The sequence below is a fragment of the Macrobrachium nipponense genome, chromosome 39 (genome assembly GCF_015104395.2).
Source record: "Macrobrachium nipponense isolate FS-2020 chromosome 39, ASM1510439v2, whole genome shotgun sequence".
Taxonomy (NCBI): Eukaryota; Metazoa; Arthropoda; class Malacostraca; order Decapoda; family Palaemonidae; genus Macrobrachium; species Macrobrachium nipponense.
The window spans coordinates 26,489,504-26,504,503 of record NC_061099.1 but is presented as its reverse complement, the minus strand read 5'-3'; the positions used below and the strand labels follow the sequence as shown (position 1 = coordinate 26,504,503).

The following is a 15,000-nucleotide window of genomic DNA, read 5'->3' as shown; positions in this document are numbered from 1 at the left end:
TTGTTTCCACTTATGTACTGAAATACTTAAATAGCAATTCTTCGTAATTGTTAACAGGCCATGACACTTATTTCTTCGAAAGAATGGTATATATGTGTGAATTTCTTTGTAGACTCTCATTTGTAGCCGAAGATGTCTCTAGAAGAGACAAAACGTCCTAACCAAAAAACGTCCATCAAAGTGAACTTTGGTGCTTTACTACATCAGTTACCTGAGGAACAGAGTAAGTTCATAAGAAAGATAGAGAAGATTAGTAAGAAACTAATACACTGCAAAAATTTGTGTCATATTTAACGACAATTGCATATATATGTGATATATATGTGATATATATGTGATATATATATATATATATATATATATATATATATATATATGTGTGTGTGTGTGTGTGTGTGTGTGTGTGTGTGTGTGTGTATGTGTGTGTGGGTAGCTGGTAAAAAATGTTCTGTTAAACAGAATTCCATCTAATAAAAGGGGGCCATAAAAACGCCAAAATATAGAAAGTACTATATTTCAGAGATCGTTGTCTCTAAATCAGGTAGGTGATGAATGAGAAAACTTACAGAAAAGGCAGTATTTATACTAAGAGATCCATCGACATTTAAGCCATTTAAGGTCACTACCACTGATAATTCCTTTTTATCCTCTTAGCGTTGGTTGAAGGAAGATTTTATCTATGGCATCTGAATCCCAGGAGCCCTTTGAGATGTTCATTAAATAAAGACAGGCAATGCACATCTCAAAGGGTACCTGGAATTCAGATGCCTTTGATAAAATCTTACTTCAACCAACACTTGAGAGGATTAAAGAGGAATTATCAATGGGAGTGACCTAAAAATGGCTTAACTGTCGCTGGATCTCTTGGTATAAATACCATCTTTTATGCAACTTTTCTCATTTATCACCTACCTTAAGAGAGAGACAGCAGTTTCTGAAATATAGTACTTTCTATATTTTGGCGTTTTTATGGGCCCCCCTTATAATCCCCCCATTATATATATATATATATATATTATATATATATATTAATATATATATATATAATATATATATATATATATATATATATATATATTCATATGTTAACATATTCCTCTTAGTCTTAATTGACTGACCTGGTTCATGGTAAGGGATATAATGTATAATTAAGCCTGAGATTTAATAAACTTATTATTCCTACATTTCAACAAACTAAAAGTTCATAGTGTCAATATATGATAAACAAAGACAAACAAAGATAACGTTTCAAAAGAGTAACATTCCTACCCATCATTTATGCCCTGAAGAACTGGGCTGTTCTTCTGTACAATCATGGCGAATGTGAATGGAAGGTACCTCTCCCTCGATAGATAGAATCTGCAGTTTCCTGAGGATTATGAAAAGAGAATTGACAAGTAATATTTGCCCCGTCTTCCCTTGTCTGTCTCTCACACACTCTCTCGCTGTCTGTGATTATAATTACACATGATAAATAAATTCTATCATCAAGACTAAAGTGTTTTGAATGGTTAAAACACTTACATTTATTAGAAATAATATATTCAATTAACGCCCCCCTCGCCTCTCTCTCTCTCTCTCTCTCTCTCTCTTCTCTCTCTCTCTCTCTCTCTCTCCTTTGCTGTAATTGTAAATAAACCTGATAAAGAAAGTTCTATGATGAATACTATTACTGACACTAATTTTGAATTATTGGTACAATCGAAATCACTCAAAACCTTTAAATTAATTACACACTCTCTCTCTCTCTCTCTCTCTCTCTCTCTCTCTCTCAACAATCCATCCACAATCAGCTTACTTTATCAAATTATCTATTTACCAATAGTAACTCACCCCCATCGGTAAAGGCTTCAGTGAGGAAAAACCTCGCTGACAAGTAAGGGTTGACAGAAACGTGATCCCCTCTCGCTACCAAGGTGTTCATGGCCGTGAAGTAATCAATGGACTTGGCGAATGTGATTTTACCCTTCTCTTCCGACTTGGCCACTTCATAGAGAATACCTGATGTTGAACTCTGATAATGAAGGATGAATTCATGGTTTTGGATAATTCTTGAATAGTTAAATTTTTGTTGTTTGAAACGATGCTTTATTTTTAGGACTGTTCATCTTTTCTATGCTCATGTTCGGGCTTTTAATTACTCCGAATGTCATGCTATTTTTTCAAGGTACACAAAGTATTGTAGGGTTATAGGAAGACTGTCGTTACGCACACTTAAAATACTACATAATATATATATATATATATATATATATATATATATATAATATATATATATATATATATATATATATATAAGGTATAAGCCACGGAAGAAAGTGAAACACTGGGTAACTGCAAGATCTTTCGACTAGCATCCTTTACTAGCAGGCCGACAGACATACATGAGAAACTGAGATGACAAGGAAGGGTCGTATAAGTGACACACCTGGAGAATTAGTAATCTTCCCAAACAAGCATAAACATGGGTACAATTTAAGAGGTTTACAAAATGATTAAGTCCAACTGCTCAGACACAAGGACAAGACAATTAAAGGATAATACAGGGCGGCAACTGATCACATTCAAACCTTTGGTAAACAAAAACTTATCCACAAAAGTTATTAGACATACATATACAAAGAAAATATCTGTGAGGCAACTAATTTCTATTTAAGTCTGTGATTGTATCTTTGAGGTCATTCTTTTAAACATGTTACAAATACAAGGGTCTAAATGAAACAGGCCACGACTAATATTAAAATTACAATTGGAAGTAAGTTGTATAATGGTAGATTCTAGAAGATTTCGGGATAAGACATCTTTTGACCTTGCAATTACTGAACTACCAATCCAATTTATCCGGTGGTTTTTTTCACTTAAATGAATGAATATTGCATTAGATGTTTGCCCAGTTTTGACAGAATATTTATGTTATTTGATTCTTACTTCTAAGCCCTGGTATGCCGTTTGATTCTTACTTCTAAGTCCTAGGCAAATATCTAATGCAATATTAATTCATTTAAGTGAAAAAAAACACCGGATAATTGGATTGGTAGTTCAATAATTGCAAGATCAAAAGATGTCTTATCACGAAATCTTTTAGAATTTGCCATTATACAACTTACTTCCCATTGTAATTTTAATGTATTTAAGAAAATGCTTGATGCCCGATTCATAGAGGTCCCAACGGTTTTGACAGTACCAGATTTAAAAGTGTTTGCTAGCTTCCCTTTTTTACATGATGACCTCTTCAGAAAAAAGTTCCTGACCATTACTCAAAAAGAATTCCCGGCACTGAATCTTAAAATCATTCCAAAAAAATCCATTAACTATCGGATCCCTGTTTAAAAAGAAAGACCGCCTTAGCCCTCTTCTAAAATCTAATGTTGTATATAAATATAAGTGCCCGAGATGTGAACACGTGACTCATGAGGTTTGTACGAAGAGGTTACTAAAAGTTAGAATAGAATCTCACAGGGGCTTAAGTTTTAGAACGGGCAGCAGATTAACAAACCCCGAACAGTCAAATATCAGGAACCACTCAAAATCATGTAAAACACATATTAATGATAAGGAATTTACTATTTTAGGCCAAATACAAAATGAAAACGACCTAACAACCTTGGAATCCATTATGATAAAAAAGATAGTTCCGTCTTTAAATACGCAATCCTCCTCCGTTCAGTTGTTTATCGCCTAGAGTACTTGTTTATATTTTCTAAAAATTCTCTCAGTTACTGCCCGTCCTTTGCGCGGATAAGGCACAGAATAGCCTTACTGTTTTAGTGATATTTATTTATTTTTTATTTTTTTCTTTTTTTTTTTTTTTTTACATCCATATCATAATTTTTTTGTTTTCTTTTCTGTAATTAAAAAAAAATTAATGTACTTTACTGTAAATAATTTTAGCGCTTAGTATGTTTTTCTGTTTTAAGATAATCATAAATTTTTATGTTCTACATGCTGATGTTCATTGAATGTTTAAATATTGCGTAATTTTTATGAATTATGCAGTGCGTGGTTTTAATGTTCGCGTGCATATCTTTAATTATAGCCTTGAGGATGCGACTATGAATCCTGAAACTTCGGCAAAATAAATGTACCTGAGTACGATGCCTTTCCTTATGATTCCCCTGATGAGATGTACCTAGAGCTGCAGCTCCGTCTTCTAAGGATATATATATATATATATATATATATATATATATATATATATATATATATATATATATATATATATATATATATATATATATATATATTGTATGTGTCTGTGTCTGTGTGTGTGACTGATTCACGAAAATATGGAACGTGATGTACAGTGATGCTCAAATCTCATGCGACATGACTCCATAAGATTTCGTTCAAAATTCACTTACTGGGAAACTAGAATGCTCCATATTTATCTATTATTTCAATGAGGGAACGCGTTTATTGCATACAATAAGGCCATAATACGTTTCATAAGAGTGAAATCTGTCATATATTTGAAAACTGTAAGAAAATGTCACGTATAGCAAATTTCAGAAAAAAACTCTTAAGATACATTTTCAAAACTTTCATTCACACATCGCTGAAACATTTGACCAAAATGAAGTCGTCATCAAGCATTAGTTCAAAGGTTAAATAAAAAAACGAAAAAAATTGTTATAACATTAATAATAGTTCTATTTGATTGCTTCTACACCTCAATGCTGAAAAAAATGTAAATATGTATATACAAAAGTAGAATGCGCCCACCAATATCAACGTGTGAGGGGAGCGTGTGTGACGTATCATTAGTGTCGGTGCAACAGCAATCACCCGGTGTAACATAAATATGTCTACTTTGAGTAGCGACAATGAAATTATCTTGAAAACATTTACTTTATATGTGTTATAGGAATACTTGGAGTTTCATACATTTATTTGTTATAATTCTTAAATATTTCAAAAAATGATGGCGTACTAGCAAATATTCGCCTATGCAATTATTCTTTTGTCAAAGCCAAGATATTGTTCCTAGGCTAGGTGTTAGATTTCTTTACTTTACACTTAACAGTCATATCTCTCTATTAACAATTTCTGGCCAGAAAGCAAATGAGGTTATCTACACATTCTTGCACCTCAAGTTACCTTATGAAGGAATAAATTATGCACCATAATTTATTCTTTAAGAGAGTGGAATGACTTTTAAGAATATAATATTCTAAACCAGTTGAAAAACAAGTGTTCCATATTCCTTAATATTAATACTTATGATATTTCGATTACTAGCCATCTTCTCCACATAATCAAAATCATCATCATCTTTTATTCCTCAAAGAACAGGTAATCTTTACAAATAAAAACATTAGTAACAGATTACTTTTCAGAGGGCTTAGAAATTTTTTTAGGCTTATAAATCATTTTGCAACAAACAGGCAGCTCAAACACACCATAAACTTCAACATTCAAAGAAAACTGGTTGTAATTCATATTCTTACTTTGAAAATGTTGTTATGACTGTTCAGCTTATTAGGTCTACTGTCATAATGCTGCAGATGTGGTTATGTTGACAAGTACGAGGAGCATGTTAAGTGTGCTTTCACTGATGGCACCGCTAACCTAATCACATCGCACTTTGAACTAAGCAACATGAAAAAAAATCTGTTCAAATCACACAGATTACGAATCTTACCAATCCATAAAAGGGATCATATTTTTATAACCATAAGGAAAATAGGCTAGCTGTGAATTCGCAAACTTGTCGACCTGTCTAAAATTAGAAAAAAAAAAGTTTAACACTACTTGGCAACGTCACGTTGAGTCTGAGAATCTGAACGATACAAAAAGAATCATGTCGCATGAGATTTGAGCACCACCGTACGTATACATAAATAGACAGTCCACGAAGGAAAGTGAAAAAAAAACCCTGCGAGGCTTTTCGACTTCTTGTCGTTTCTAAGCAGACTGATATGAATATGGAAATAAGTTTCCCCCAAAAAACCCATATAAATGACAGATAGTGATTATAAAGGAAAATGTGTACCTGGAATCCAACACAGCTGAAGAATTAGTAGATCTACCGGAAACAGGGGTTGAATTTCAGGCGCACATTTTCCTTTATAATCCTTATCTGCCATTTATACGAGCTTTCTTTCTTATTTTCATATTTGTATCACCCTGCTTATTACTGGACGGGAAGTCGAAAGACCTCGCAGCAGTACTCGATTGTTTCATTTTCATTCTTGGATTTTGTCAATTTATATATACATCACGTTCCAAATTTTCGTGATTCAGTTATACACACACACACACATACACACACACACACACACACACATATATATTATATATATATATATATATATATATATATATATATATACTATATATATATATATATATATATATATGCCTGTACACATCAATAGTGCATGCCTACGCATAGGTGTGCTCATGTATGCGCCCTCCCTACCTTATAGTACTGTACATACACAGTATCGGAAACCCACATCATTTTGATCTTGGGATCGTCGAGGACGATTTGCAGGGACTGATAAGGCTGTGCGATATAACGGACTGCCAACTGGGACATGAGGTTCCCGCTGTAGCTTTCCAGAGCGATCAGCACGACGACCATCCAGCCGCCGACGATCATTCTCTCCCACCAGGCGTAATTCGTACGATCCACGTCTGCAAAGTTATGTACAGATTTAATCCAGCGTCTCTTCGGCCCCAAGCTGCATCGCGTTTTATCCCTTTTACTATACCTGCGTTCCTATTCTCTTCCCACAGTCTTATTTCCCACTCTATCCTATTAATTTTGTCATAGTTAACTGCGAGGTTTTCCTCCAGTTACGTTTTTAAAGCCAGTTTTACATTCAGTTTCCCTTCCAGAGCTGAATGACCTCATGAGTCCCGGCGCTTGACCTTTGGCCTAAATTTAATATTCCACCTCCAATGCTGTTTCTGATGATTAAAAAGAAAATTATGTTCGTTCAAAATAAACACAAAATACTTTGTTTCTTGCGATCAGCCGCTTCCTGGCTGCCAAGTGTAGAATTCATTTACCTTGAGACATTAAAACCTTGAAATAGACCAGAGGCGAAGCTGACGACGGTGACCACTCTTTAGCTTCGTGGTTAAAGACGACAGCAGTGATTATTGACAGGAAAAATGTGGCGAACAACGAGGCCCATACTGAAGCGGTGAATGGCAGTGCAAAGCTCCAGGGATCTATTTCAATTCCACCTCTCTTAGCCTGAAGCACCAGATAATCCACGAGTAGCGGCTCTGTGTAGTCGATGACCTTTGACCTTGCATAGGTGATGGCCAGGGGTCCCAGGGCAAAGTCGACATTCTGCAGTGACATCCATAATAAAAGAATTGAATTATACTTTCTTGTTTCTATACATAATTGTACATAGAGGTGTGTCTAAACCATGCTTTCTATATATTTCAGTGACTTACAGAGGAAGGCTGATCAGATGAGACTATAAATATTATGTTTAATGGCTGCATAAGTTTCCCGATGACTAATAAATTAACTGAAAAAAAGCGCGTAATTGTGTGTTAAGTGAAATCTTTCTATCCCTTTCCTAGCAACCTAATGAATGAGAAAAATCAGATGAAAATGTTATTCTTTTTTTTTTTTATTTCATGGTAGCACAGCATTTTCTCATTGACTGGCTAACGTTACAAAATAATCACTGAGAGCTACTTAATTACCAAGCTATTTTGTTGTATATCGATAAAGCTCCCAGAATTAAGATTGCTTGACTAGTAACCATTCCATACAACGCTATTAAAAGTATATCACCTTTCTGAGGACTAATCCAACCAGTCCATTCCAAGTCCCATTAGGGAGAAGGTACCCATATGAGTTTTCGGGAACTAGGGTGTACCTGGAAGAACAGTAAATGTTACGGATCCCATGGGTCTTGATCATAATGATAATAAGAGATAGAATCTATAGGCAAAAATATTTCTTTATTCCCCGTCCCTTTTTATTAGTTTTATTATGATTATTAGCACCACTTTTGCTGGTCATATCTTTTATGCCTTTACTTGCTCCTCAGGCGAAGATGAGTTCATGAAGAAATACGTGCAGTACATGTAGCCATACGGACAGTAAAGGTAATTATATATTGAGGGTTTGAAGTGTCAAATATTTGTGGATGATGACGTTGATCGCGGACAGACAGGGCGAATAAGGTTCGCATGGTGGCAATGAACAGGTATAGGTACAATCAGCTGCTATTATTGGCATAGCTGTATTGCAATATGCAGTTAAAAATTAAATATTGAGCTGACTAATGCCACCAACCTTTAGGAGAGGTGATTTATTATTAAAATGTACAAATATATATAAATAAAATGAGTATGTATGTTGTATGCATGTATGTATGCATTTAAGCATGAATGCATACTCCTTTCCCTCTAAGAGGACACAACCGCTAAAACTGTATCACTTCTGATTCTCTTTACTATTTCAAGGTAAGATGTAACTCTATGTCCTCAACGCCAAGTTTGACCAATCACAATTAATTTATTGTTTTTTTTATAACCCTCCACATACTGCCGTTGAAATAAATAAATAAGAAAATTGAGTGAATAAATGAACAGACAAAATAATCAATTGCTTCCTGTAAATAAATCGCTATAAATCACCAGCCACTCATTGATTAGTATTGACATAAGAATGATATAAATTAAGCTTTTCCTTTTCAGGAATTGCGTTTTTAGTCATTTGTAAGTAAAAACAAAAGTTGGCCGATTCCAAAACTGTCTGTTCCATCATTTCACTTACACTAACCATTTTACCACATCTGCTTATTCGTACATAGTTCTTTATTTAAAATCTTACGGTACATATGCTGTACGGTGGAAACAATTCTACCATGTATACACGCAGACAAGACGCACATGTTATGTATGTATATATATATATATATATATATATATATATCTATCATATATATATATATATATATATATATATATATAGACCAGGAAGAATGTTCTCCGGTCATGACAAGATTATTTATCATTAAGCTAAGATTCCAAGTAGCCGCCAAGTTACTGAGAACATATTACATATATATATATATATATATATATATATATATATATATATATATATATATATATAGATATATATATATATATATATATATATATATATATAGTATATATATATATATATATATATATATATATATATGTTCTCAGTAACTTGGCGCCTACTTGGAAATCTTAGCTTAATGATAAATAATCTTGTCATGACCAGGAAGAACATTCTTTATTATACTAGCTTTCGAGTTATAAAACATCATCATCCGGCTGAAAAATTGACAAGGACGAGAAATCAATAAATTACTATAAAATTAATTGTCTTACTAAAATATTCATTAAACAAGACCAACGGTAAATACAAACTAAAAATTATTCACAAAATTACGATAACAAAAATAAAATTACGAAAAATAAAAAAAATAAATTAAAACTAAAACACGCAAAACATAAAAATAAGGTGAACGGTAAACAAACTACCACACCCAAAGTAAAATGGTTAACGACCCAATTGTGTACCTACTATGAAATCATACAATAGCTAGTTGAATACCAGACGAGTTGTTGTTCAATTCCGGTTGCATCCTCCTAATACCCGGCGACTCTGAAATTAAAATGTCCAATCATTTGAACAAAAAGGCAGTACTCTTAAATCCAGGTCAGTGAAAGGATGGTCCTGTAGGAAACCTAGTTCTAACTAGGTTTCCTCTTTCTAAGCCACCTTTTTCTGCCATAAGGAAACACAGTTTTAGCACAGGACCATCCTTTCACTGACCTGGATTTTACAGTAGTGCCTTTTTGTTTAAATAGAATGGATATTTCAATTTCAAAGTCGCCGAGTATCAGGAGGATGCAACCGGAATTGAACAACAACTCGTCCGGTATTCAATTAGCTCGTATAATAAAGAATGTTCTTCCTGGTCTTGGCAATATTATTTATCATTAAGTTTATATATATATATATATATAGTATATATATATATAATATATATATATATATATATAGTATGGTATAAAAAAATTTATGACTATATGACCATATGAGAGTTCCGCACATCATCAGTACTTACGTGAAATTCATCTTCTTAGCAAGCAAGTTCAGCACATCAATTAAAGGCCCAGTTATGGACACAGCCGTGGAATTTGCTGTCACACGAATGTGGGGTAGATAAGTGACAGCTGCTATGCTCATGTTTGCTCCGTCGATCATTCTGTGAAATAGAACTTAATGTGTATAACAAGTTCTTCTATCCAGAGGTATTGAAATATACTTGTATACGCCGTAATTTCACAACGATGCATACAGTATTTACTAATTCGTAACGAATAAAAAGAATTTAATTGTGGTATAATTATATACATGTGATAAGTTATTGTTGAATCGAACCGGAATCTTACACTCGGTTGGAAGATAATTAGAGAAAATTAATTTTCAGTTAAAGGTGAGCGTTATGGAATTGTCCTGACTGAAATGAGGTATTACGAAACTCAAAGGTGATTATATTGAACTGAGAACCTTTGAACACAAGAACAGACCGACGGAGGAGATCAGTGTAGCTAGCCATCTACTTTGTGTTTATATATATATATATATATATATATATATATATATATATATATATATATATATATATATACATATATATATATATACATATATATATATATATATATATATATATATAGTATATATAGATATATGTATATATATGTATATATATGATATATATATATATATATATATATATATATATATATATATATATATATATGTATATATATATAGACATATATATATACATACATATATAAATACATATATATAACATATACATATATATATATATATATATATATATATATTATATATATATATATATATATATATATATATAAATATCTATATATATATATATATATATATATATATATATATATATATATATATATATATATATATATATATATATATATATATATATATCTATTATATATATATATATATATATATATATATATATATATATATACACACAATAGATGGCTAGCTACACTGATCATCTCCGTCGGTCTGCTTTTGTGTTCACATTCTCAGTTCAATATAATCACCTTTGAGTTTTGTAATACCTCATTTCGGTCAGGACAGTTCCATAACTCTCACCTTTAACTGAAAATTAATATATATATATATATATATATATATATATATATATATATATATATATATATATATATATATATATTTATATATATATATATATATATATATATATATATATATATATATACACACACAATAGATGGCTAGCTACACTGATCTCCTCTGTCGGGATTGTTATAAGTCATACTATGGTTTCACAGGAAAATATCTCTCAGAAAGATTAGCTCAACAGAAACATTCAGTTAGATATGGACAACATAGTTCAGCATAATTCTATCATATAAATTACATGAACCATACCATGGATTGGAACTCATCCCGAACTTTATGCAAAAGCAGCTGTCAATACAAATGTCAGATGGTAGAATCTTCACTGATAAAACATCAAGATAATAGGATCAACCTTTCTAATGGACCCTGGGACTCTGATCTTATAGAATATTTTCCTTAAGGCAATGATGAAGCAGATTAAGACAATTAACAGAGCCAATGTCGGCTTAGCAGTGACTCCAGGCATATATCCCACTATATATTCCACTAATGTAACTCTTTCTGTCATTCATTGCTTGATAAGGGTTGATGTTAGTCCATCGAAATATAGCCCTTAGCTTTAAACCAGTGTTTTAATGGTCCTTTTATACTTGATGAATTTGGGGAAATAAAAGAAAAAGCCAATCTGAGCAGAAATTGTTCTATAAACATATGCATTTTAAGGCGTCGGTTGTCGGTGAGGTGAAGTTTTAAAATAACCGTTATCACTTACGGGATGTCGGAGTAGTCATGGATAGAAACAGGGAGATGGAACTGACTTCACTTGCTGCTCTACACTGCTTCGCTTTTCTGCCAAGAGCTTTTTTTGGGTTACAAGTGCTAGATTCCTTATTCATTTTGTGAGCAAGAAACTGGAGACAATGCATTACCGTTCGAGTAATGTGGAATGTGCTGATATGAGGTTTATTTATGGGTTTTGCAACAGTGAACTACACTGTTATAAAAAAAAGAGGAAATCGGCGATGTGAATAAAATACTTCTAGATTAAATGTATTCTTTAGATACTGAACACGGGGGAAATATGCATGTATCATGGAAACCTTCTCCTTCTACGACAATGGCATTCACTGAACTCCGATAAAGAAAAGAAAAGCAAGCCGAATGGAATTTCCCCTCCATCAAAAATAGGCCTGTTCACACACCAGTGGAAGGAAAAAAACACACCTAAGAAAATATTTTAATCACTTTCAGATAAAAAGACTTTCGTGATACGTAAAGCTAACCAGTAGAATTAGATTGCGTGAAGTCTGTTTGCAGGTGATTTACTAATTGAAAGGAGTGTAATGTTACATTTATCAAAAACCTGCGAGTAAAAACATCACAATTAAAAGACTATCAATCTAGTCACCTAATGCACATCATTGACCCTTCTCCCCCGGCCCCCTCCCCCCATATCCCATCTTGGCCGAGAACAGAGTTAAGGAAAAACGGTTATTTTAAAAATTCACCTTACCGACAAATGAAGCCTTAAAATGTTTATGTTTATAGAACAATTTATGTTTAGAATGACTTTATCCTTTGTTTCTGGAAATATATGTATGAACTCATGTTGCACCCTATATATATATATATATATATATATATATATATATATATATATATATATATATATATATATATATATATATATATATCTATTGTGTGTGTGTGTGTGTGTGTGTGTAACAAATATTTACGGAAATAAAGGTAAATGTCATTCTAAACAGAAATCGTTCAATAAACATAAACATTTTAAGACTTCATTTGCCAGTGAGGTGAATTTTTAAAATAACCGTTTTTCCTTAACTCTGTTCTCGATCAAGATGGGATATGGGGGGCGGGGTGGTTGGAAGGGTTAATGATATCCATTAGGTAACTAGATGATAGTCCTTTAGTAATGATGTTTGTTTTTCTCGCCGGTTTTGAAAAATGTAACATATATATGATATATATATATCTATATATATATATAGTATATATATATATCTATATATATATATATATATATATATATATAGTATATATATATATTACATATATATATATATATATATATATATAGATATATATATATATATATATGGATATATATATATATATATATATATATATATATATAGATATATATATATATATATATTTCCAGACGGGGTTACAATGACCATTGTAGGTTTATTTTTATTGTTATTCATAAAATCACAAATACTATGCTGAAAGTTTTATAATACTAAGACCAAGGTATAACTGGAACTGAATAATAAGTTTGGTTATAGATCTCCACTGACATATTTATGGATGACATGCTTTACTTAGTTCAGAATTATTCAGACTAGTCTGTAACTAAACTTAGATTGCAAAAATAATATTCCACTGTAGGCCTAAGCGTAAACATTTCTATTAAAAGAGGGAGGTAGATATTTGGATAAAACTGATATATTATTCCAGAAATCTTTGCTTCCCTTGTAAGTATTAGTTGTTTTCGTGATTTTCCAATTTGAATCTGAAGTACTTCTGTCCTACAGGACGTAGTTTTGAGTGTTTATGAAATTGTATTAAAATACAAACTATAAGAATAAACATTCAGTTCCAGCAAAACATTTGCAATGAGTAACCTAAAAAAAAAAACGGAATTGCTGTGGTAAATGTTGTCTAAATATAAATATAAGAAAATTAACCAGAAAGTGCATAGAACACTCATCACCTTACTTTCTAAACTTTTCAGGATACGGTTTATGCTCGCTGGAATAAACTAGGCCATATGCAGGGATCCAGTAAGCAATTAGCATCATCCGGAAGCTGTATGGGATTACTGCAAAGGCCCTACATCTGGATCAAAGAGAAATAGAAAAACATGGAGAAGTGAGGTTACTGATCTTTTACTATTTTTCGTTTTTGTTTTCGAAAGGTCTATGGATGGCCAATCTAATGACTGAATATTCTAGTCCTGAGTAAAAACAATGTTCTGTGTGAGTAGATCTTTTTCGTTTTTTTTTTTCGGCCTATAGCTGGCCAATCTATTGAATGAAAAGAAATTGGAAGCAAAAGGTCAGGCCCAGTTTTAATAACATATATAAAACGTGTGCTCTATCTTCATAAGTTACAATTGTAAATTATATATTACAATTTAACAGGTTACAATGTTACAATGTTATTAGTTACAATATGATATCTACGCTGCTACTGAATCCCTTACCTTCGAGTAGTTTGTAAGTAATCAAGATTCAAAACAATAGAGTTTGTAAGAGACAACATTTCCTGAGCCAACCGGAGTCCAGCCAACTGTACTCTGGTCACAATCATTGAACGAGTCTGCTTGGTCAGAAGTCCTTCGTTGAAAGAGGTCCTAATGACATAATTCAGGAATTCCTTGTCGTCACTGACCAGCAGTAGCGTGAGGCACATTGAAGAGAGCTTTATCTAATGAAAATGAAAGTCTACGGGTGAGAGGGCATTGCAGTAATGTGAGTGGATCTTGGGAACTTTCGTTCTTATATAAAGGTTTAGTTTTGTTTCAGTTGCATGAACTTGATCATAGAAACCATCTAACTTATTCGAAGTCACAGTTCCAGAGATGAATAAGAATATAAATGAAAAAAAAAATTGATATTCATAGTTATGATCTATTCATGTATTACAGATACTTAACTATATCAAGTAAACAGGTGCATAATTGTTTCTAATATATTTGCTAGCATCAAATCTATAGCAACTTCAGAGAACACTAGAAGATAGGGAACTGATACGTAAGACGTAAGACTACAAAATAATTTGCCTTTTAAATATTTTCTCTT

The 15,000-nt window shown here is 32.3% G+C and overlaps 1 protein-coding gene across 1 annotated transcript in view; it reads right to left on the bottom strand.

The window, feature by feature from the left end:
• The window catches only part of LOC135210397 (ionotropic receptor 93a-like), a 38,181-nt gene that overhangs the window by 8,019 nt on the left and 15,162 nt on the right, over positions 1–15,000 (bottom strand). Inside the window, exons 4-11 of the mRNA XM_064243301.1 lie at positions 14,403–14,626; positions 13,916–14,035; positions 10,089–10,229; positions 7,766–7,850; positions 7,018–7,306; positions 6,422–6,639; positions 1,834–2,014; positions 1,270–1,369 (exon numbers count right to left, since the gene is read on the bottom strand). Of these exons, the coding sequence (XP_064099371.1) occupies positions 1,270–1,369; positions 1,834–2,014; positions 6,422–6,639; positions 7,018–7,306; positions 7,766–7,850; positions 10,089–10,229; positions 13,916–14,035; positions 14,403–14,626 (1,358 nt within the window). The remainder of the gene's footprint in view (positions 1–1,269; positions 1,370–1,833; positions 2,015–6,421; positions 6,640–7,017; positions 7,307–7,765; positions 7,851–10,088; positions 10,230–13,915; positions 14,036–14,402; positions 14,627–15,000) is intronic.